We start from the raw sequence: 21,527 nt of genomic DNA, 5'->3' as shown, positions 1-21,527 counted from the left end.
AAAAAAATTAAAATAATAAAGCATGAAAATAATTACAAGATTCTAATTGACAACCGTAAAACTAGTTAATTACAATTATCAAGAAAAAATTAAATAAAATATAGTGAAATATGAGCGGGGTAATGTCAGTCTATCTAGTAGATTTAGTTTGCTCCACATTTGCATAAGCAAAATTGAATATATGTGCCCATTGTGAAATGCCAAGCAGGAGATACTGTCCGCATGTTGGATCCACAGCTTCTTGTGGTTACGTTCCTCATCGTCTGGACATAATTGATCTGTCACACCAACTTCCCCAACTAGTCTTTGGTGGTTGGGAGTGTGTGGACGATCCGGAAAACATTCTCGAACCTTCTAGAAACCTTCCCGCTCTGATTCTACTATCTTGATGGGTTGTGAAGACTTTTGTGTTCTCATTCTTAAAATGGCATTCACAAAGCCATCCCATGGCCGAATTTTGTGAGTTGTCGCAAATCCAGATGCTACCATACGATGATGTCTCTGCCCTGTGAGGTGCTGAGGATGAACTCCCCGCACAAAGCCAGGCATGAAACAGAGCAAATGTGGCCTGAGAGCACCGCCAAAGACTTGTAGGATTGAAAAGAAAAAATAGATATTTTTGGAATGCTGAAATTGAGATTTGGGATGTCATATATTCTTGATGGTGTCGGGCTTTCGTCTAAATTAGAAATCAATAGTTGAGAACACAAAGATATAATGTAGAGAAGGAGATAGCATGAATTGACATAAATACCACATCTCAAATAGTCAACTGGCAAGATTATAGACAGAAGACAGAAATTGTCCATGTCGCAATAAGGGTGTCCAAAATGTGACAAAATTTTGTATGAAGAACTAAAATTGTCCAAGCCACAATGAATATAGGATCAAAAAGGAAATTCATTCTAATAAATATTATAACATTACTTAATTACGAATTATTTGATAACTTTCATCCCCAAACTATTATCAACACAATTAAATCATATGAGGGTTGTTTAGTCATATTAGGTTACACTCTGTTCTCAAATGGCATGAAAAAAAAAATCTTATATTAATGAAAGAAAATATTTTTTTTATGTTTAAAAAATTCAAATTGTTTTGGAAAAAAAAAAATCATCAACCAAACAAAGCATAATTCAATTTTCATTCACCTTTAAAAATTGTAATTTATTAAAAAATATTTTCTAGGGAACCAAATGTACCCTTCTATTTTTAATTTGATTAGCATAATGCAATAGCCAATAACACTTTAATGTTTTATGGTTGCATTATTGTTTGTTTGGAAGATAATGAAGGCGACCGATTCAAACTCACATTTAAATGCCTACTTTTATCACATTATATGTACTTTAAACTTAATGATTATACTATCGTTAATTGCTGGAATCAGAGTATAATTTATCAGCAAATTGTATACTAAATTATATGTTTACATCGTTAATGACTAAAAGAATACTATGCATATTTATTATTATTTATAAAACTATGTTTAGGAAAAGAAGCTTTAAAGATGCGTGTGAATGAAGGGAGTGAGAGAGTAATGATGAGTGGAATTAAATATGTCTCCATCTAAATCAATCACAAACTTCACTAATCACTAATCACTAATCACTAATCACTAATCACTTATCATGAGCTTAATTATTAATTTAAATACTCAAATCCCAATACGCACGCCAAACATGTCACCCTGCAACACACTACAGTAAATGACCAGCCGGCCTATGGCTTCACCCACATCACGGGCCGCTCTCGCCTCTCACATCTTCAACTACCAATTTACCAACCAAATTACCTAACCGCCCTTTTTATTTTTTAAGCTGCACCTCCTTCAGTTTTAAGATAACTTCCACACCTTTTCCAAAATAAAAAGAAGATAACTTCCACACCCGGTAATAAACCAACTCTTTTTTTAAATGATAAAGTACACTCTATTTGGTTTTAATTTGTCTTTGATTAAACTTTTTTTTTCTATGTATTATTGTGAGAGATGACGAATTGACAATGATCCGGTACTTACATATTGTATGAACCAATCACGAAAATAATTCCGTAACAAAGCATTAAAGGGTTATGGTTATTGGTTAAACTTCCTATAAAAAGATACGAAGTATTATATATATACTAATGCAAACTCAATTCTAAGGATTTTTCCAAGTCTTTTTACATTCATTTTCATCTTAATGGTCTGTTTGGAAAGCAGGAAAATGACTTCTGAAAAATGTTTTCTGAAAAATGAATCATTTTTCGAAAAACATTTTCCTTTCTAGTGTTTGGGTGCACAGCGGAAAAGTGTCTTTGTGTGTTTGGTTCATTTTCTGAAAAATGAGGTAGAATTGTATAATTAAACATTTTATATAATTAATTATTTTATTTAAAATAAAAATATTTATAATAATATTTATTTATTTTTGAAATCAAATAATATTAATTATTAAAAAGTATTAAAAAAAACGGTGGAAATCCATTGCCGAAACCAGAGAGGTTTCCGGCTGCGGAAACCAGAGTAGATCTCTTCCTCGTTTTTTTTTTAAAGGTTTTCGGCAGAAACCAGTGGTCTGGTTTCAAGCGGAAACTAGACCACTGGTTTCCATAGCCGGAAACCATCGTAGATCTCTTTCTCTCGTTTTTTTTTTTTTTTAAGGTTTCCGGCGGAAAGACTGGTTTTCGCCGGAAACAACAGGTCTGGTTTCCGGCGGAGACCACTGGTTTCCGCCGGAGACATTGTTTTATGGGCGGAAACCATTGTTGGAGGAGAAGTGTTGGCAGTTCTCTGTTGAATGTTGAAGGAGGAGGTGAAGTGGGAGAAGAAGCAGTGAAGGCTTGAGCATGATGTTTAGATTGGAAGATGGAAAATGACTTCCCCCCAAAAAAAGGGGAAGTCATTTTCCGGATTTTAGCTCTCATTTTCCATTGACTAGCTATCATTTTCCTTTGACCATTTCATTTTCAGCCTTCCCAAGCACCAAAAACCCGGAAAATGATTTCCAGAAATCATTTTCCTTCATTTTTCGAGTTTCCGAACAGACCCTAAATCGATCTACTTTGACACTCAATTTCTCATTCACACATTATCTATTTTTTAGCGTACAATATATATGTTAGAATTTGTTTTTTTTTTCCCTCCTTTTATCCTCTTCTCTCTTCCCTCCTCTCTCCTACACGGATATGAAAAAAACCAACAAAAAAAAAAATAAAAAATGCACACTAATGAGGTTGAGGTTGCTCTATGAACTACATTTGAAAATGCCACACCTGCCAAGAATTTCACAAATTGCCCAGTCACTTGACAACATATTACCAACTTAGTAAAGAGGTGATATACCATTTATAAAAGTTGATAATTTTATTAGTTGCCATTATTAAGTTTTGAATATAATAAATGATGAAACAAATTGACCCGGCTATTTATGAATCAATAAACTTGCATAAATTATGATGTTAGAATAATAAGACCAATGTTGCAAAAATCGTGTCTATGCGCCGCCCGGCCGCGGCGAGGAAGGCCAGAACCGGCCTCATCCGCGGCCGGCCGAACCGGTGATTTTTTATTTTATTATTTTTCTTTTTTTTTAGGGTTTAGGTTAAAAACTTTGCGAAGGCATAACTTTTGACTCGGTTGTTCATTTTGGACAATTTTTTTTTTCAAATTGCGTATTTTTTCGAGATCTATCCACCGCAAACGCGGTTTGCCCCACCAATTTCTCAAAAAAAATGATTCTTTTGCTCTTAATTTTAGTTTTTTATGTATTTAGATGGTTTCAACAATATTTTAAACAATTTTATAGCCACTTAAATAAATAGTTTGTAAGAAAAAACGATGAGAACCTTATGTTTTATTAGTGAATTTTGATCATTTTTAATTTTTAATTTTTTTTACATTTAAAAATAAATAAAAAATCAGCACCTAGGCACTAGGCACCCCCTCGGCGCCTAGGGCGCCTAACGTGTTTTTTCAACCTTGAGTAAGACGAAATAAATGTAGGAATATTGTGTGGATTGATGTAGAACATATTTCAAATATTGTTGTATCAGGAGATTGAACATGATTTGTAATGTTAAAACAATGTAAATTTATACAATGAAAGGACCCAACAAACTTCCTAAAAGCGTGCAATTGGACCCCGGAGACAAGCTTCGAAGAGTGTATAGCTAGTGACCCAGAGCCGGCTTCATAGGCTGGTTCGAGGGCCTTTGTGTCATGCTTGAGAGTCAGGACATCCCTCAGCTCTCTCTTAACATCTGGGTCTTGGTTCTCGTCGTGGAATCTTCTGGTCTCTGATTATGAACTCCTGGATCCAAGTCTACATATTTGAGTATTTTCAATATCTCAATCAATAAAATTGATAAATTTATATCATATTGTTGTTATGGTTGTTGTTAGTATCACACTAGTGTGAATATAAAGTCATATTTATCTTTCCTCCAAAAAAAAAGAAAAAAAAAAGAAAAAAAAGTCATATTTATCTTCTTTCCTTATGTTCCATCACTGATATGTATTAGCTGAAAGTGGGTGAGTACTGCATGCGACCATTGAGTTTTTCTTGACTTCAATTGCTTTCCCATTCTCATTTGCTCCTTTCTTTAATTGTGTAAACAAAAAATCACCTCTTTCCGCACATCCATATTTTGAAATATCAACTTTCTGCTTACAAATAATGAACCAATTACCAACCCAGCTTTCTCGGATGGAGTGATAGTATTTAGTATCTTAAAAGTTTTAAGAATTTTGTTTGTAAATACTATTTTGGAATATTGTGCCCTATTATTGAAAGGAAAAAAAAAAAACAAAATTTTAAACTTTAATTTGTAATTATATTCATGAAAGAAACATTATTGTAATTTTTTTTCAAGTTATAAAATTTTGTTCAATGTAAAAAAAGAAAGCACAATATTAATATGCATTTGATATTTGTATCATAAAACTTTTCACAGCTTGGGAGAAAATATTCAATTCATATTATTTTTAGTAGACTATATACGTAATAGAATGTTTCTTAAAAAAAAAATGAATTAACTAAAGCTTTTGGGTTCCCAATGAGTGCAAGTAATAAAATTGACCAAGTCCCAACATGCCTTTACACGCCACGGTGTGGCAAAAACTAATTAATAAATGATTCCAGCCCTTTTATATATTGGGTTTTTCAACCAATTTTAATTTGTATTACGTAATTTATTTATTAAACGAGTAAATTACCGTGGATAAATTTGTTTATTATATATTTAGATAATAAAATTAAAAATTAAATTATAAATAATTTAGGGGTGTTGCTATTTGCACCACCCTTTGACTAAAGTGGGTATAAAGTATTTTGTAATTGTAAAAAGGTAAAAATTTTTAATAATTACATAGGTGGTGTAAATAGTCAAATGATGGTTCATTTTGCTATTTGCACCACCTTGATCAAACCTCATTTAATGAGGTGTAATTAATAATATTTTAATTCAAAACCTAATTAATTAAAACATTAAATTAAACAAACAAAAAAAGATGAATCCGTCACTGTTTTGCTTTTTTTTTTTTTTTTTTTTTTAATGCCTAATTATTTATGTAATATTTTTTAAAAGTTTTTATTTTCAATAGATATTTTTTTTAAGTTTCTATTTTCAATAGATTTTTTTTTTTTGTTCAATATATATAATTTTTGTTCAATACATTTTTTTAAGTTACTAATTTCAATACTTTTTTTTAAGTTTATAATTTTAATACATATTTTTTTTAAACAATTAGTCAATATTGATGTTTGTGAATTACTGATGATTTGGGCGGCAGAGAATACAAATTGGACTCATATGACTCTATATATATGTGGGGTGTGTGTTATGTATATGTATCACACAATCTATAAGCCATGGATGATTGGATAGAAGATTTTTTTAGTTACAATAATCAGAATCAGAGCCAGTTACTTAGTTACAATGATCAAAATCAAAGTCAAGGACATTATGAGGTATTTTAAGTTGTTATTTGAATTGTTAATGAATTGTTATTTATTTCTATGGGTGTTGCTATTTGTATTTTAAGCCAGTTTGTTCTTGCTTGCTAGGTAATTAGGACTCATTTAAATTAGATATAATTTCTCAATTGACTAAATAACAATCTCTTTGTTCCATGTCAAGAGAGAAAATTATAGTATTAATCAATTTAGTGAATACAGTTGTAAATTAATTTAATTTGTTGTGAATATAGTTGTAGATTAAGCAATTTATTGTATTTACAGTATAATAAGATAGGTAGAATTACCAGGACTATGTGGTTTAATGGTACTCGGGTTGAACTTCCATTTGGAAGATTATGAGTTCGAGCCTTAGTTGGAGGTGTTATTGGTTTTTTGTGTTTCAGTAGGTTGAGAAAGTATATGAACAGATACTACAATGTAATAGAACCAGTAGCTTTCAAAAAAGATAGCTGGACTCATTTAAATCAGATATAATTTCTCAATTGGTTTTTTGTGTTTCAGTAGGTTGAGAAAGTATATGAACAGATACTACAATGTAATAGAACCAGTAGCTTTCAAAAAAGATAGCTGGACTCATTTAAATTAGATATAATTTCTCAATTGATTAAATAACAAACTCTTTGTTCCATTTCAAAAGAGAAAATTATAGTATAAAGAGTACTGAATTTGAGATTTTATTTATTGGGTGACCGGTGAGTCTATCTATATACTGAATTAATTTAATTTGTTGTGAATATAGTTGTAAATTAATCAATTTATTGTATTTACAGTATAAAAAGATAAGTAGAAAATCAATTTATTGAGTAATATTGAGTACATAGAGCAATATATACTACAAAGAATACACAATTGTAGGAAACTATTCTACAGAGACTTGAAGGACAATCATAAATACAAAATTCAAAATAGAAAGAGTGTAGGAACGCATGCAGACTTATTTTATGATTAGAAGCCTTGACCTCCACTTATTTTATGATTAGAATTTTAACTACATCAAAAATGTTAGAACTCTAACCCACATATCTTTATAAAATTGTTACAGTATTTACCGTATAAAAAGATAAGTAGAAAATCAATTTATATTTCAAAGTCTCAATAGAACTCTAACCCACATATCTTTATAGAATTTTAACTACATTAAAATTATTAGAACTCTAACCCACATATATCTTTATAAAATTGTTACAGTATTTACAATATAAAAAGATAGGTAGAAAATCAATGTATATTTATTCGTTTCAAATATCACTAGTAATCATTTTATATTTCAATTTATAGTTAAATCAATTTAAAATAATGCATACAACAAATTTGAGTTATAAAAAAAATATTAGAATAACAAAATTAATTATTATTTCTCTTTATTTAAAATTAAAACATAAACAAAAATAAGTATTGAAAATATAAACTTAAAAAAACATGTATTGAACAAAAAAAGATGTATTGAAAATATAAACTTAAAAAAAATATATGTATTGAAAATAAAAACTTAAAAAAATATTGCACAAAATAATTAGGCATTAAAACATAATAATAATAATAATAATAATAATAATAATAATAATAATAATAATAATAATAATAAGAGATTGATTATTAAATAAAAAAAGAAATAAAGATTAATGTTTGACTACATTTAATGAGGTGGTGCAAATAACACTTTTTTATTTGCACCACCTATAAAGCTATTACACCTATTAAATAGGGGGTGCAAATAGTAAAATGGGTGATGCAAATAGAATTTCCCTATTTGAAATCAAAGTCTATTTTAATGTTGTTTTAAATTACCTTATTAAAAACTTAACAAGCTCCCACATTCCCGAGAATACCTCCCACATTAAAAACTAAAAAGTGTTAATACATCCACACCATTCATCTTGAGAAATAAAATACTATGATATTATAATTATTAAACTTTCAAGTTTACGATAATTATAAAATGAGTTCCGCTCAGAAAAAATTTCAATAATCATAAAATTGATTCATTGTTTTTTAATTTTTAAAACCCTCAACGATTGATGAACCCTAGTGGGCGACTGAGATTAGTCTTCACCTTTTATAAGAGGACCATGCTTTCATTTTATCTTGTGTGTGTCAACAGACATCTCGTATTAAAAAATCAATCTGGCCAGCACTTTACCTATAGCGAGGCATCAATAGCGTTAAGGGTATTCTGCCTTAGACGCTAAGGTCTGGCCATATCAGGCATGCCGACCCGGTTAAGTTGGTGGAGGTTGTCGCTAATCTTGGACTTGACTATGAAGGGGACCGATGCGATTCGAAGGACACAACTGGTCGAGAGCTATTGACGTTCTCCTGATGTGTCCATGGCATGTCGAAACCATTTTGGCACGTATGAGGGTAAGGTTGGTCCGCGGCCAGCGAGGTATGAAGGGGCCCTGGAACGCGCGCACGAGTGTTGTATGCTGCGTTGGACTTTATGTCCGTGATAAAGTGGTATTAGAGCGGAATGTATTTATATTGTTGTGCGCTATTGTGGGGTCTTGATGGAGAGGACTATGCAAGAACGGGTAGCGCGTAAGGGGCGCACGTGCTGATGACTGCTCCACCTCGGTGGTCCGTAGGGGGCAGATGGGTCCTAACGAGGAAAAGGGGACTCGAGTTGCCGCCAGTGATGTCGGACAGCTTCGCGGGAGCGGTCATGGCGATGCGACGCGTATATAATATTTAGTACGACGATCCTTGTGCAGAGGTCTTCTCTCATAGCACGAGGGTGTGCTAGATATTGGGTGTATGAGAATGTCACAAACGGTTTTCCGTGACCGTGTTAAAACTTAAGGAATGAATGAGCCAACTGGTTAGCTTGCCAATTGGGTAAAAGGAGCGTCAATAACGTTAAGGGTGTTCTGTCTCAGACGCTAAGGTATGGTCAAGTCAGGCATGCCGACCCAGTTAAGTTTGCGGAGCTTGTCGTTAGTATTGGACTTGACTATGAGGGGGATCGATGCGATTCAAAGGGCACAACTGGTCGGGAGCTATTGTCGGTCCCCGGATGAGCCCATGGAAGCGTGGAACCAATTTGACACGTATGAGGGTAAGACTTGTCTGCGAGGTATGAGGGGCCCTAGGATGCCACACATGCATTATGTGCTGCATTGGACTCTAGGCCCGTGACACTATGGTCACAAAAGCATATGTGCTTTTTTTTTTTTTTTTTTTTTTTTTTTTTTTTTTTTTTAATTGTGATGATAAAACATACAAAATTATAAGCATCATATCTATAGACCATCATAATGGTACATTTACATAATTATTTCGTTTTATCCAGCTCCACTATGTTCCAAACAATTGTCATTTTGTCCGCATGGACAACTCAGTTAGTTACAGAGGTAAAATTTGAAAACAATGACCCGAGATCGAGTCTCACCAACGACAGTGTGAGAGCAACCTCTCACCTCTCAAAGTAAGAGGCTTGTGCTGGCATATGTATTTAGCTAAGTTAACATGATTCACATCCTGACTCTTAAAACTGGAGATTCAACCTTTTAGAATAACAACAACCACAAACGATTGTCATTTTTCAATAACCTATAATAGGAGAGTTCTCAAAAAAAAAAACCTATAATAGGAGATGTATAGAATGAGAAGTGGCAATATGTGACAGCACAGCAAATGGACAAAAAAAGGAGGTTGCCGTTCGCGGGTTTGGTCTGCTGTAGTGGTGGGGCAACCTCTGTCGCGCCATTCGTCAAGTCCCTGCCAAATGCTAACGCCGTCTTTCAGCGGGCACGGAGTCGTTACTGTAAGTCAGTCGCAGACCTTGCATTAAAGCCGCCGTTCCCGGTTTCCCTACTTAACTAACGTCGTTTGCCTCTCCAGTCCATCCATATACCCCAAGACGCAGCAGTATATACATACATACAAACAAATACACACACACATACAGAGAGAGAGAGAGAAGAGTCTCTCTAAGAAAGGAGGAACATGCGCTTTGCTTTATCAGCTTATCCTGTGCTATGCTGCTTTAGCTTTATCACTCTCCACCTTCTCCACCACCTCCATTTCTGAAAATTTCCCAGTAACTTACTCACCCGTCCTTTTTATTATGCTACAGTGCTGCATTTAGCATTTCAGAGTGGAAGGAATCCCATTGTTGACATTCAAGCTTTTGGTACTGTATGGGGAGTGTATCATCGGAAGCGGGGTCCGATCGGCAGAGCGAGAGATGCGGGAGCTACAGTCCCAGTGCGGATGTGAGCGAGTCGGATAGTTGTTCTAGTAGCTTCACTTGTCGGCGCTTTGACGCATCCACTTCTATAGCCTCTTCGCCGTTCGGAATCTTTTCCAATCCCTTGCCGCCGTTGACTCCTTCCTTCGTGATTGGAGGGAAAGATCTGTCGCTCTGGGATGACAACTCTCAGAATCGTCAATCAGATTTATCCGGTTCGTCAAATTTCTGAATCGATGACCTTTCACATTACTGTTCCTTGATTCATTGAGTAGCTGCTCTAACTTCTACACTTTTACTGCTCTCCACCTTTACTTTTTAACTAGGTTTTCGCATAGGTCTGTTCAGCTTTGTCTTTCTTTTTAAGCTTGTTTTCTTCCGAGTTCCATTTTTTACATAGAATCTTAAAATGTACAAGACAGACTAATTAATTTATACATATGCATTTTATTTGTATTTAGAAATTGAATTGATGAAGGAGAGATTCGCTAAGCTTCTTCTCGGGGAGGACATGTCTGGAGGGGGTAAAGGGGTGTGTACTGCACTGGCAATCTCAAATGCCATAACAAATCTTTCTGGTTAGTTCCCCTCTGGATAATTGTTGGATACTAGCATAATGATATGTGAGTTGTTCTTAAAACAAGAGTTTTATTTGACATTGCAGCTACTATATTTGGGGAACTCTGGAGGTTGGAGCCATTGCCTTCACAGAAGAAGGATATGTGGTATAGAGAGATGGAGTGGCTTTTATGTCTGAGTGATTCCATTGTGGAGTTTGTGCCTTCAACGCAGCCATTCCCTGGAGGTGGCACATATGAAGTAATGGCTACACAGCCGCGCTCTGATTTACACTTGAACCTCCCTGCGCTCAAGAAGCTTGATGCTATGTTAATTGGCATTCTTGATGGTTTTCGTGACATGGAATTTTGGTATGTTGATCGTGCCATAGTTTTAACTGAAGCAGATGCATGCCATTCCTATTCTTCGGGAATGCATTGTGGGAGGCCTTCAATTAGGCAGGAAGACAAGTGGTGGCTCCCTTGCCCTAAACTTCCTCCAAAGGGTTTGTCAGAAGGTGCAAGGAAGAGGTTGCAACAGTGCAGGGATTGCACCAACCAGATACTAAAGGCAGCTTTAGCTATTAATAGTAGTGTGCTTGCTGAAATGGAGACTCCGAGAGCCTATTTGGAAACCTTGCCCAAGGTGGGAAGTCTTTGCATAGTTTCCTTATCTTCTGAAATCTGTGCAGTTTGCTTGTTTCATATGTTTTCCCATTATTTGACTGCATGTTGTTCATTATGGTTTTTGTTATTACATCTATTCTTGTGAATCTCATCATTAGTGCAAAACTTGTGTGGATGAGCTTTTAAATCTTCTCTTGAATCTGAATTTTGTGAGGCTTGACAACAATTGATCACACTACATTTTTTTGGTCATTTGTTTGCAGTTGTTAATTCATGTCATTTCCTTTTTTATCTTTTCTATCGACTCCTATATCCAATGAAAGATAGGGTGTCCACTAGGAATATTAAAGGGCCTGCTTGAAATATCAATATATTTATAAGATTGTGCACACAGATTTCAGGTCACTATAAATATCAACACACTCCATATACAAAAAGAATGCAGCCAATAGGGAGGAGAACAGGAAACATGTGTGGAAAAAGAGATTGTAGTAGGAACAAATTGAAGACTGATTACTCTTGAATACATTGATGTATACATTTCTGAGTATCCTGCTACTGTAATCATTTTTCAACTGGCTAATACATACAGCTCTGCTTTATCAGCATGAAACATGGAAATTTGACAACATTCCCTAGGTTTTCCGGTTATTCATAAAAGCTAACCTGTTATTCTTTACTTCACCTTCTTTCCTTTTTCTTGGTCACTAACTCTTTTACCCTCAATTTCAGAGTGGAAAAGCATGTTTGGGTGATGTGATTTATCGCTACATAATTGCTGGCAATTTTTCACCTGAATGTCTTCTTGATTGCCTGGACTTGTCCTCTGAACATCACACACTTGAAGTGGCGAATAGAATTGAGGCTGCTGTATACTATTGGAGACTGAAAGACCGGAAAAATCATTCAAATCCAAAAAAATCAAAGCACAAAACTTGGGGAGGTAAGGTCAAGGGTCTTGTAGCTGATATTGGCAGAAATCATTTTCTGGCTGAACGAGCAGAAACGCTTTTGCATTGCTTGAGACTTCGCTTCCCCGGTCTACCACAAACCGCTCTAGATATGTATAAAATCCAGTACAACAAGGTATTTAGGGTTGGATTGTTGCAAACTTGCTTGTTTTATCTGAATTAGTCTGTGTTAACTTCAGGATCTTCATTCTCTATCACAGGATGTTGGTCAGTCTATTCTTGAAAGTTACTCAAGGGTGATGGAGAGCTTGGCATTTAACATTATGGCAAGGATTGACGACGTTCTATATGCAGATGATGAGACCAAGAACAGTGCTGCAACTGAATCTTCATCCATCTTTAACAGGGGAGGTTTGGGCGGTCTTCCTATCCAAAAGCGGATGTCACCAAGTCCCTTTTCTATTCATCACAGTCCTTACACCTCTCCATTTGCTACTCCAACATATTGTTTGTCTCCTCCCTCGATGAGCAGTCCCAAAAAAACAGCTTCCCCTTCAAAGAAGGATGGCTTCACTAACTCCAAGATTGAAAATGTGATGCCTGCTGACAAGGAAAAATTGTGGTCATATGCTAGTAATCTTAGTGCCCAAATAGTATCCAAGGATGCGCCTGAACGCGATTGAGAGTTTTGAAGGAAGCTGTTAGGGATTATGTTGTATATTTCTTTAGCTTAGCTGCATATTTCTTAATTGCAGTATTATTTTTGACCAATATGCAATCAGATGCTATGATTAGCAGTGTTATCTTATTCCCAGTTCCTGCAAATCTAAACACAGCAAGCTTGTATTATAATTTTTGTGGATAAGATTTCAACCTGCCAAGATATTACTAACTAGCAACAGTGCCAATACTACAGAGTACAGAATGGTGGTGTTCACACCAAAGGAAAACCGGAGCTTTTCTTGTTTGAAAGAGATATAAGGGGGTGTTTGGTTGGACGGAAAATGTTTTCCTAAAAGTGGAGGAAAATGTTGTTTGGTTGGATGGAAAATATTTTCCATTAGAATTTGACTTTCTGAAAGTGATGGAAAACAAATTTTGAGCAAAAGATTGGTATTTTGTTTTTTAAAAAATTTGGGAAGAAAGTATAACACAATTGGACCATTTTACTCGCATCAAAGTTTATTAATTACACATGTATATATAATATTAATGACATATTAGTCTTTATATTCATAATTTCTTACAATTCCAAACCCAATTAATTGAATTTATATTCCATATATTGACCGTAACTGTTTTGCTCTTCAATTTCACATATGTTTCATAGAAAATTCAATGGAAGACTTCTAATAGTAATTGTATAGAAGTTAAGAGGAGTTCTTATAAGAAGAGAATAAGTTGAGGACCAAGAATGATATCACATCAAAGTTAGAGGACCCTTTAGTGAAATTTATTCAAAAGTTAATTACTAAGGTTATATTAATTTTTATTATTTTTGGATGCTACTAACTCTATTAGAATGTAGTATCTGTTCATAATTCATTTTCAATGAGTCAATGCTATCTGAAGTGAAGTTTGAACCTACACCTTCTTGGGAGTGTAACTTTGGTGCTATTAGATCACAAGATCTTGAAAGATTATATTAATTTAATTTAAAATGGGTCAAAATAAATACCGAGTAAATTTTAACTACGAGTGTGAATTTGCACTTTGCGTTCTCTGAACGGTCGTGATTAGTTTGTCCTGTATATCGAGGGCTCCGATAGAATGATAGTGCGGAGCCCACTAATATCGACATCACTTCATTATACACAGACAGAGGAGAGTATTTAATTTAAGTATTTATACATCAAAGTAAATCTATAGTCTATATATAGAAAGACATAATATATATAGGGAGGGAGAGAGAGAGAGAGAATAGAAGTATAGAAGTATAACAGTGATGGTGTTTTCTATGGCATTAAACTCTTGTCAGCTGTATATTCCGGGAAGCCGGCCGGTTTTAAAGCAAGGAAGAATTAGGTGCTCTTCTTCGGCATCGGTATCGGTATCGGCGGCGTCCACCAATTTTGATCTTAAGACGTACTGGGCCACTCTGATTAAGGAGATCAACCAGAAGCTGGATGAGGCAATTCCGGTTCAGTATCCGCACCAGATTTACGAGGCCATGCGCTACTCTGTTCTCGCCAAAGGTGCTAAGAGGGCCCCACCCATCATGTGCGTCTCCGCCTGTGAGCTCTTCGGCGGCAACCGCCTCGCTGCCTTCCCCACTGCCTGCGCTCTCGAAATGGTATGCTTCCTCACTTCCTCCTTTTAAATTCATAAATAAATCATGTCTTCACGCAATTTTTGTCTATTAACAGATTGAATTCGCCGGATTTTTTTTTCTTTCTTTGAATTAATTACTACTCCGTATATGAATACCTAATAGAATCTATGTTATGTTATTGCTAAGAAACCACCTTGTTTAGAAGGAATAGAAATTTATGGTAATTCATAGCTCAATCTTATTAAATAATTTAGCTCACTCTCACTGTGCTGCTCTCCTGCACTGAAAATAAAACAAAAAACAAAATAAAAATTCACATTACCTTTCATATATCTTGAAAGGGTTTCACTTACTGTGATGAGGAGGAAGGAGTCTTGCATAGGTGATGCATCTCATTACAACAAGTCACATATCAAAAGTATATATTTCTTCTCCCAAAAGATTGAATTTCCAACCGTAAGGGCCTCACACCCTGACTCGACAGACCTCCTTAGAGGACGTAAATCACGGTAATTCAGTGGTTCAGTAGACAGGGCCAAATAATGGTGCACACAAGGGATTTCTCCACTTTGGTCAAAAGAATATACTCGCCCAAGAGGACAATAGTGATATATACCTAGTTTTATAATTGTTACGAAAGGAAAGAGAGAGAGTTTTTTAATGTGTTGTCATATAGAAAAGAAAATACAAAGCCCTATAAATAGGTGCTAGAAGACTACGAATAAGAAACAAGTTTCTATATGCCTTACTTTCCTAAGACTGCCTAATCTATAGAGATTCTATATATCAAATATATATTCCATAACACTCCCCTCAAGTTGGAGCATATATTTTAATAATAATAATGCCCAACTTGTTACACAAATGAGTGATAATCCAAAATAACTAAAAACTGAAATAACTCAAGTCCATTTAGGATACTCCTTTGCAACTAAAGCTTTGAACACCACTAATCCCACGAACAACGGGTGAACACAAAGTGACCGAACAAGCTTGAGATTGGATACGCATACTCCCTTGCAACGAAAGCCTGGAACGCCACGAATCCCGCGAACAACGGGTGAACCCAAAGTGACCGAACAAGCTTAAACACACAAGGTAAAGAAGACAAACTCCAAACTGGAGGACACAATTTCTTTACTAGCAAAAGGGAAGCATCTTGACTAACAAAAGAGGAGCACGCTCCAAACAACGAGTATAAAAAAAGAGACAATACCAAAACGAAGGAGGGAGAGCACCAAAACGAGATAGGACCAAAACAAGACAACACCAAAACACAAAACGAGACAACACTAAACACAAAACAAGACAGCACCAAAACACAAAACAAGACAACATCATGTTGAAATTGAGGAATTGATAGGTCTGGCGGGTGGAGAATAACCATCACCCGCCAGTTAGGCGGAAGCAAAATATGTGTGAACCAAAGAACAAGAGAATAAAGAGAATATATTATAGTGAAAGATTACAATAGATTATATCTATATGTTTATGGACCTTTATATATACTAAACTAGATACTAAATTAACCTAATAGGATTAGGAAACTAAGCCCACCCTACTAGGAGTTTCCTAATATTCAATGAAGGTTTCCTAATATTCAACACTCCCCCTCAAGCTGGAACATTAAAGTTCTAAGCTTGGATTAAAACAAGCACTCTACCTCACTCAAAATTACAAATGAAAATTAAATGCAACTAGAGGTTAACAGTGCTGAATGGCTTCGGAGGGACAATGCAACCCTTGGAATGAAGGCACCAGGGGCGAAGCTTGTCATGAACATCCTTGGGAATGGAGGCACAAAGGTAAAGACTAACACGAACACCATCACAACAACATAAGCACTCTAGGACGGAGGACTTCAAAGAAGATTGCACTATGTCTGACCCTTCATTGGGAATGAACATAAAGGCACCAAGAACGGAGCTGAACACAATCCTTGGGAATAAAGACGAAGACACCAAGGACGAAGCTAAACACGATCTTGGGAATGAACTCACCGAGGGCGGAATTGAACACGAACCTCGGGAATGAAGATGAACACACCAAGGATAGAGTTGAACATGAACAACCTCCCGATAACACAATAGAGCGGTAGAGACAAAAAGGGAGCAAAGAATAGCAAAGGATGCAATAGAGCCCATAGTAATGAAGACAAAATAGCAAAGGATAACACATCGATTGTAGATAGTCGCACTCCCCCTTACTTGAAACATGGGAAATAATCAAAGGCCTTTATAATAGTGCTGAAACTGAAGGCCCATGGGATAAGGCATACCAGAGATAAAGAAACAAACACGGTTATACCAAAACACAAACACCATGGGGAGAAGTTCGGCAACAAATCCAAAAAAGAACCTTCAAATTTCACAAAAAAGTCCAAAAATGGCAAGAGATTCTGCCTCAAGGGAGGTTTGACTGACGTTGACCATTGACCGACGTTGACCGGCGACCGACGGAAGATCGGGAAACTCAGGTAGATGCGTCTCCTCGAGACAAATCCAATGGTGGCAATGACGTCTCGAACGGAGATCGGAGCAGAGAAATCTGGCCGGAAAACGATAGCAGATCTCGGCGGCGGCGGTGGGGCGCGGAGGCGCGTGCGGCGGCAAACGGCGACCGGATTTCACTCTGAAGCTCGCAACGAGGTTCCTAGTTGGCCTGTGGAGTTGGTTAGGGAGAAAAACCAATAGGCAAGCGACGGAACAAAGAAAACAGCCACGGCAGCGGTGATCCTCCGATGGTGGCGAACTCCAGTGGTGACAGCAGCGGCGGAAGGCTAAGGTTTATATTAGGGTTTTAATATTTGAAGAAAAATAGCCTAGGAAAGTAGGCTCTGATACCATGTTGAAATTGAGGAATTGATAGGTCTGGCGGGTGGAGAATAACCACCACCCGCCAGTTAGGCGGAAGCAAAATATGTGTGAACCAAAGAACAAGAGAATAAAGAGAATATATTATAGTGAAAGATTACAATAGATTATATCTCTATGTTTATGGACCTCTATATATACTAAACTAGATACTAAATTAACCTAATAGGATTAGGAAACTAAGCCCACCCTACTAGGAGTTTCCTAATATTCAATGAAGGTTTCCTAATATTCAACACATCAAAACACAAAACGAGACAGCACCAAAACACAAAACGAGATAGCACTAAAATACGAAACGAAACGAAACAATACCAAAACACGAAACGGACTCCATCCTTCTAGAGGTCAAGAACATAAAGACCCTAGACGCAAGCCCTTCACTAATAACACTCTTCATCACACGATCCTGAGGCAACAGCAGCAATCGTAGTGACCGAGCGGACGAATGTTTTAGAAACTCTTGGTATTGAGAAAACTTAGCAAACTCATCAGTAGAGATTGAGACCATCAGGACCAACCGTCTTGACAGACGTATCAAGTGCAGATGCAATGTGTGTAGAATTGTTCCCCCGGTTCTTATTCAAGAGCTTCCTACAATCCTTCTTCATGTGCCCAAACTTATGGCAATAATTACACACAACACCGCTTAAAGTGTGCCTAGAGTTGTGACTGGTTCCATTGTGCGGATGTTGACCAACGAGAGCACTGTTCAGTGGGACCATCACCTCATGCATACTTGGTTGTGATTGCGGCGATCGAAGGGATATCAGTCAAAGTAGGGACCTCATAGCCACTAAGAATTGTTGACCTCACCGTGTCAAACTCATGAGGGAGACCTACCAAAAAACTCATAACAACCATTTGTTCACGTTGCTTTTGTTGTGCCTTGATATCATCACTGAAAAGGATAAGCTTATTAAGGGACTCATATATTCTCTTAAAGTCCATAAAATAAGCTGTAAGAGACAAATTCTGTTTTTCGGCCCTGTAAAAAGCCTTACACACATCATAAATACGAGTAATATTCCCCTTCCCAGAGTACAAGTACTCCAAATACTCCATCAACTCCTTAATGGAAGCACAATGACTAATGAACCCAATAATACTATCATCAATAGAGTTTCGGATTTGCAGAAACAAACGTGCATCATCCCGCACCCAAGACTCATCTTGGTCAGCCAAAGATTTAGTTAGGTGTTCCCCTTTACCCAAACTAGTGAGATAAAGCTTAATGATTTGAGTCCACTCCAAGTAATTAAATCATTAAGCTTACAGTCCGTGATTTTAGAAGTCACCGGAACAATATCAGTTACAACAACCAACTTATTCTCAGCCATACCCACCAAAAACTAAGCATAAACAGATCAGAAAACACACAAAAAAAGGAGCCTGAAGGGGTATGAAACAACCTGGCCGTAGAACAAAAATCACGGAAGCCAAATGGTCCAAACTAAGTCCAGAACCAAGACCACAAGACTTAGGCGACCCTGGTGATGTCGACCGGGAAATTTTCCGGTCACCAAAGATAGCTCACGCGTTAGTGTGTGACGGAGGGGGCGACGCTGGCGGTGGCGCGTGAGGCCCACTCGCTGGGCAGAACAACACCGGATTTCGCAACTGAGGTTGTAGGACGCCGGCAAGCCAACCTGGATGGGCGGTGACAACAAGCGGAGAGAAAAAAAAAACCCTTTATCGTAAAGGCTCAGATACCATGTTACGAAAGGAAAGAGAGAGAGTTTCTAATGTGTTGTCGTATATTGTCTCAAGCTGTCGTATAGAAAAGAGAATACAAAGCCCTATAAATAGGTGCTAGATGACTATAAGTTTCCATATGCCTTATCTGCCTAATCTATAGAGATTCTATATATCAAATATATATTCCATAACAATAATCTTGCATGTTTTGCAAACTGTTGGATGCTTGCAATGTGCACTGTGACTTGTTATCCTCATACTTATACGTCCTTTTTGATAACTTATGGATTATAACTTTCTGAACTTATGTTCACTAAAAACCTTGTCAATCACACACCCCTCAGTCCTTGGCTCCCTGCTGTAAATTGGAATGTTGTTAAAAATGAATATTCTAAGCATATATATACCATCCCAGACAATGTCTTGTGTGCTCCTACAGGAATTGCAATGCTGTCTTTATTGGTTACTGAAGTATATGCAAAAGTTGTATGAAATTGAAATCATGGTTCAAGTTTGTACTGTATACTACCTTGCAGTGTAGGAAGATTGACACAACTGAAAATGCTGAGCTTTTCAAGAAAATAAAGCTTCTGTATTTTGTAGTTCATATAATATATTCTTCTTCTAAGCTGATGTCTTCCATGACTAGGTTCATGCTGCTTCATTGATTCATGATGATTTGCCATGCATGGATGATGACCCATTCCGTCGAGGAAAACCCACGAACCACACAAAATTTGGTGTGGACATGGCAATTTTGGCTGGGGATGCCTTATTTCCACTTGGTTTCCGGCATATTGTGTCCCACACACCAACTGATCTTGTTCCTGAGAATCAACTTCTCCAAGTGATCACTGAGATTGCCCGAGCTGTGGGGTCTACTGGCATGGCTGCTGGACAATTTGTTGACCTTGAGGGTGGACCCAATGCTGTTGGGTTTGTTCAAGAAAAGAAATTTGGCGAAATGGGGGAGTGCTCTGCGGTTTGTGGAGGTCTCCTGGCGGGTGCTTCAGATGAGGAGATCGAAATGCTGAGAAGGTATGGGCGTGCAGTAGGTGTGTTGTATCAAGTTGTGGATGACATACGGGAAGCTAAGATGGAGAGCGGGGAGAAAAGTGAGAAAAATAAAAAGAAAGGTAAAAGCTATGTGAGTGTATATGGTGTAGAGAAGGCTATGGAAGTTGCAGAGGAGCTGAGGGAACAAGCTAAGAAAGAGTTGGATGCTCTTGAGAAGCTGTATGGTGATAAGGTCATCCCACTACACAGCTTTGTAGATTATGCTGCCTATAGAGGTTTTAATGTTGATGTTGAGTAAGTTTATGATAAAGTTGTGGCTACACTATATGCTCTTACCTGTTGTTGTTTTATCATCTCTTTCTCTTTCTCTATATATACATGTTCCAGTCTCATGTAGAATGAATGAATGAATGTGTACCACCATTGTATTTTTTGGGGTTCTTTTTTTTTTTTTTCCTTCCATTATTTTCATCAACTTCCTCTCTACATTTGTTGGGTTCTCCATGAATGAATGTTTATTATGCTGCATGAAATAGGTTAATATTTTATTATCTTTTTAAGTAAATGTCCAAAAACAAATTCGTGTGATGAAAATGTTTACATGTCATCCCCAACATTTATTAACACCATATGCATAATGTTTTCTCAAAATAAGAATATGAATTTGATCAAAAGTTGAAAAAAAAAACTGCCTACTTCTTTAATTATTAAACAAACTTTTAAATTTAGAAAATTATGATCGTGAGTTGGTGACTTGATAATACTATTAAGACCAAGTTTTTTGCAATTTTGTCCATTTACATAGCCAATGGATAACAATTTCTTGCAAATAGTATATGAAAGCAATGGCAATTTCTTGAAATCAAATAGTATTTGAAAGCTTTAACTTGTTGAGAACTTTCAAATATTATTAATTTGACCATTTTTAAGACTCTTGAGACTATTTTGTACTTTTTAATTTTTAATTTTTATTTTTTACTTTTGAATAATAAATTTAATTATTATTATTATTATATTATATTTTAAAATTGAGCTAAAATTATAGAAATAATATGCTAATATGAGAAAGGTTCACTTTTAAGGATGATATATTTTATTTTATATATTTGAAAAAGAATGTAATAAAATAGTCATTTAGTATTAGTATTAGGCTGCCGTTTCAATGTCAAGTTGCAGAGAGTGGTATGATAGCCTTCCTCAATATCTTGCTGATGTTCTTGTTTCTGATTCAATGAATTAAGTTCTTCCTTTCAAAAACAAAAAAAAAAAAATAGTCATTTAGTATTAGTATGCCTTGTGACATTTTTTTTTGTATTCTACATTAAAAGAAATTTTAATGAAAGGATGATACAGAAGAACAGCCTCTCGAAAGAGGATTAGATAACTTGAGGCCTAGCCCCTCTTTCTCCATACAAAAAAA

At 36.1% G+C, this 21,527-nt stretch overlaps 2 protein-coding genes across 2 annotated transcripts; both read left to right on the top strand.

Moving 5' to 3' along the window:
* Window positions 1-9,785: 9,785 nt before the first annotated feature.
* LOC109147607 (rop guanine nucleotide exchange factor 1) lies at window positions 9,786-13,132 on the top strand. Its single transcript, XM_019295223.1, has 5 exons — window positions 9,786-10,367; window positions 10,614-10,730; window positions 10,817-11,355; window positions 12,069-12,422; window positions 12,508-13,132. The coding sequence occupies exons 1-5, from the start codon at window positions 10,103-10,105 to the stop codon at window positions 12,928-12,930; spliced, it is 1,698 nt and encodes a 565-aa protein (XP_019150768.1). The 5' UTR covers window positions 9,786-10,102; the 3' UTR covers window positions 12,931-13,132.
* A 948-nt stretch (window positions 13,133-14,080) lies between these two features.
* Window positions 14,081-20,572, top strand: LOC109147572 (heterodimeric geranylgeranyl pyrophosphate synthase small subunit, chloroplastic-like). Its single transcript, XM_019295175.1, has 2 exons — window positions 14,081-14,540; window positions 19,740-20,572. Exons 1-2 carry the CDS (start codon window positions 14,193-14,195, stop codon window positions 20,403-20,405), a joined length of 1,014 nt encoding a protein of 337 aa, XP_019150720.1. The 5' UTR covers window positions 14,081-14,192; the 3' UTR covers window positions 20,406-20,572.
* The last annotated feature ends 955 nt before the right edge of the window (window positions 20,573-21,527 follow it).

Source organism: Ipomoea nil, unplaced genomic scaffold (assembly GCF_001879475.1).
Source record: "Ipomoea nil cultivar Tokyo-kokei standard unplaced genomic scaffold, Asagao_1.1 scaffold2014, whole genome shotgun sequence".
NCBI lineage: Eukaryota > Viridiplantae > Streptophyta > Magnoliopsida > Solanales > Convolvulaceae > Ipomoea > Ipomoea nil.
Note: the sequence above shows the minus strand (reverse complement) of the source record. Positions and strands in the feature narration are given on the sequence as shown.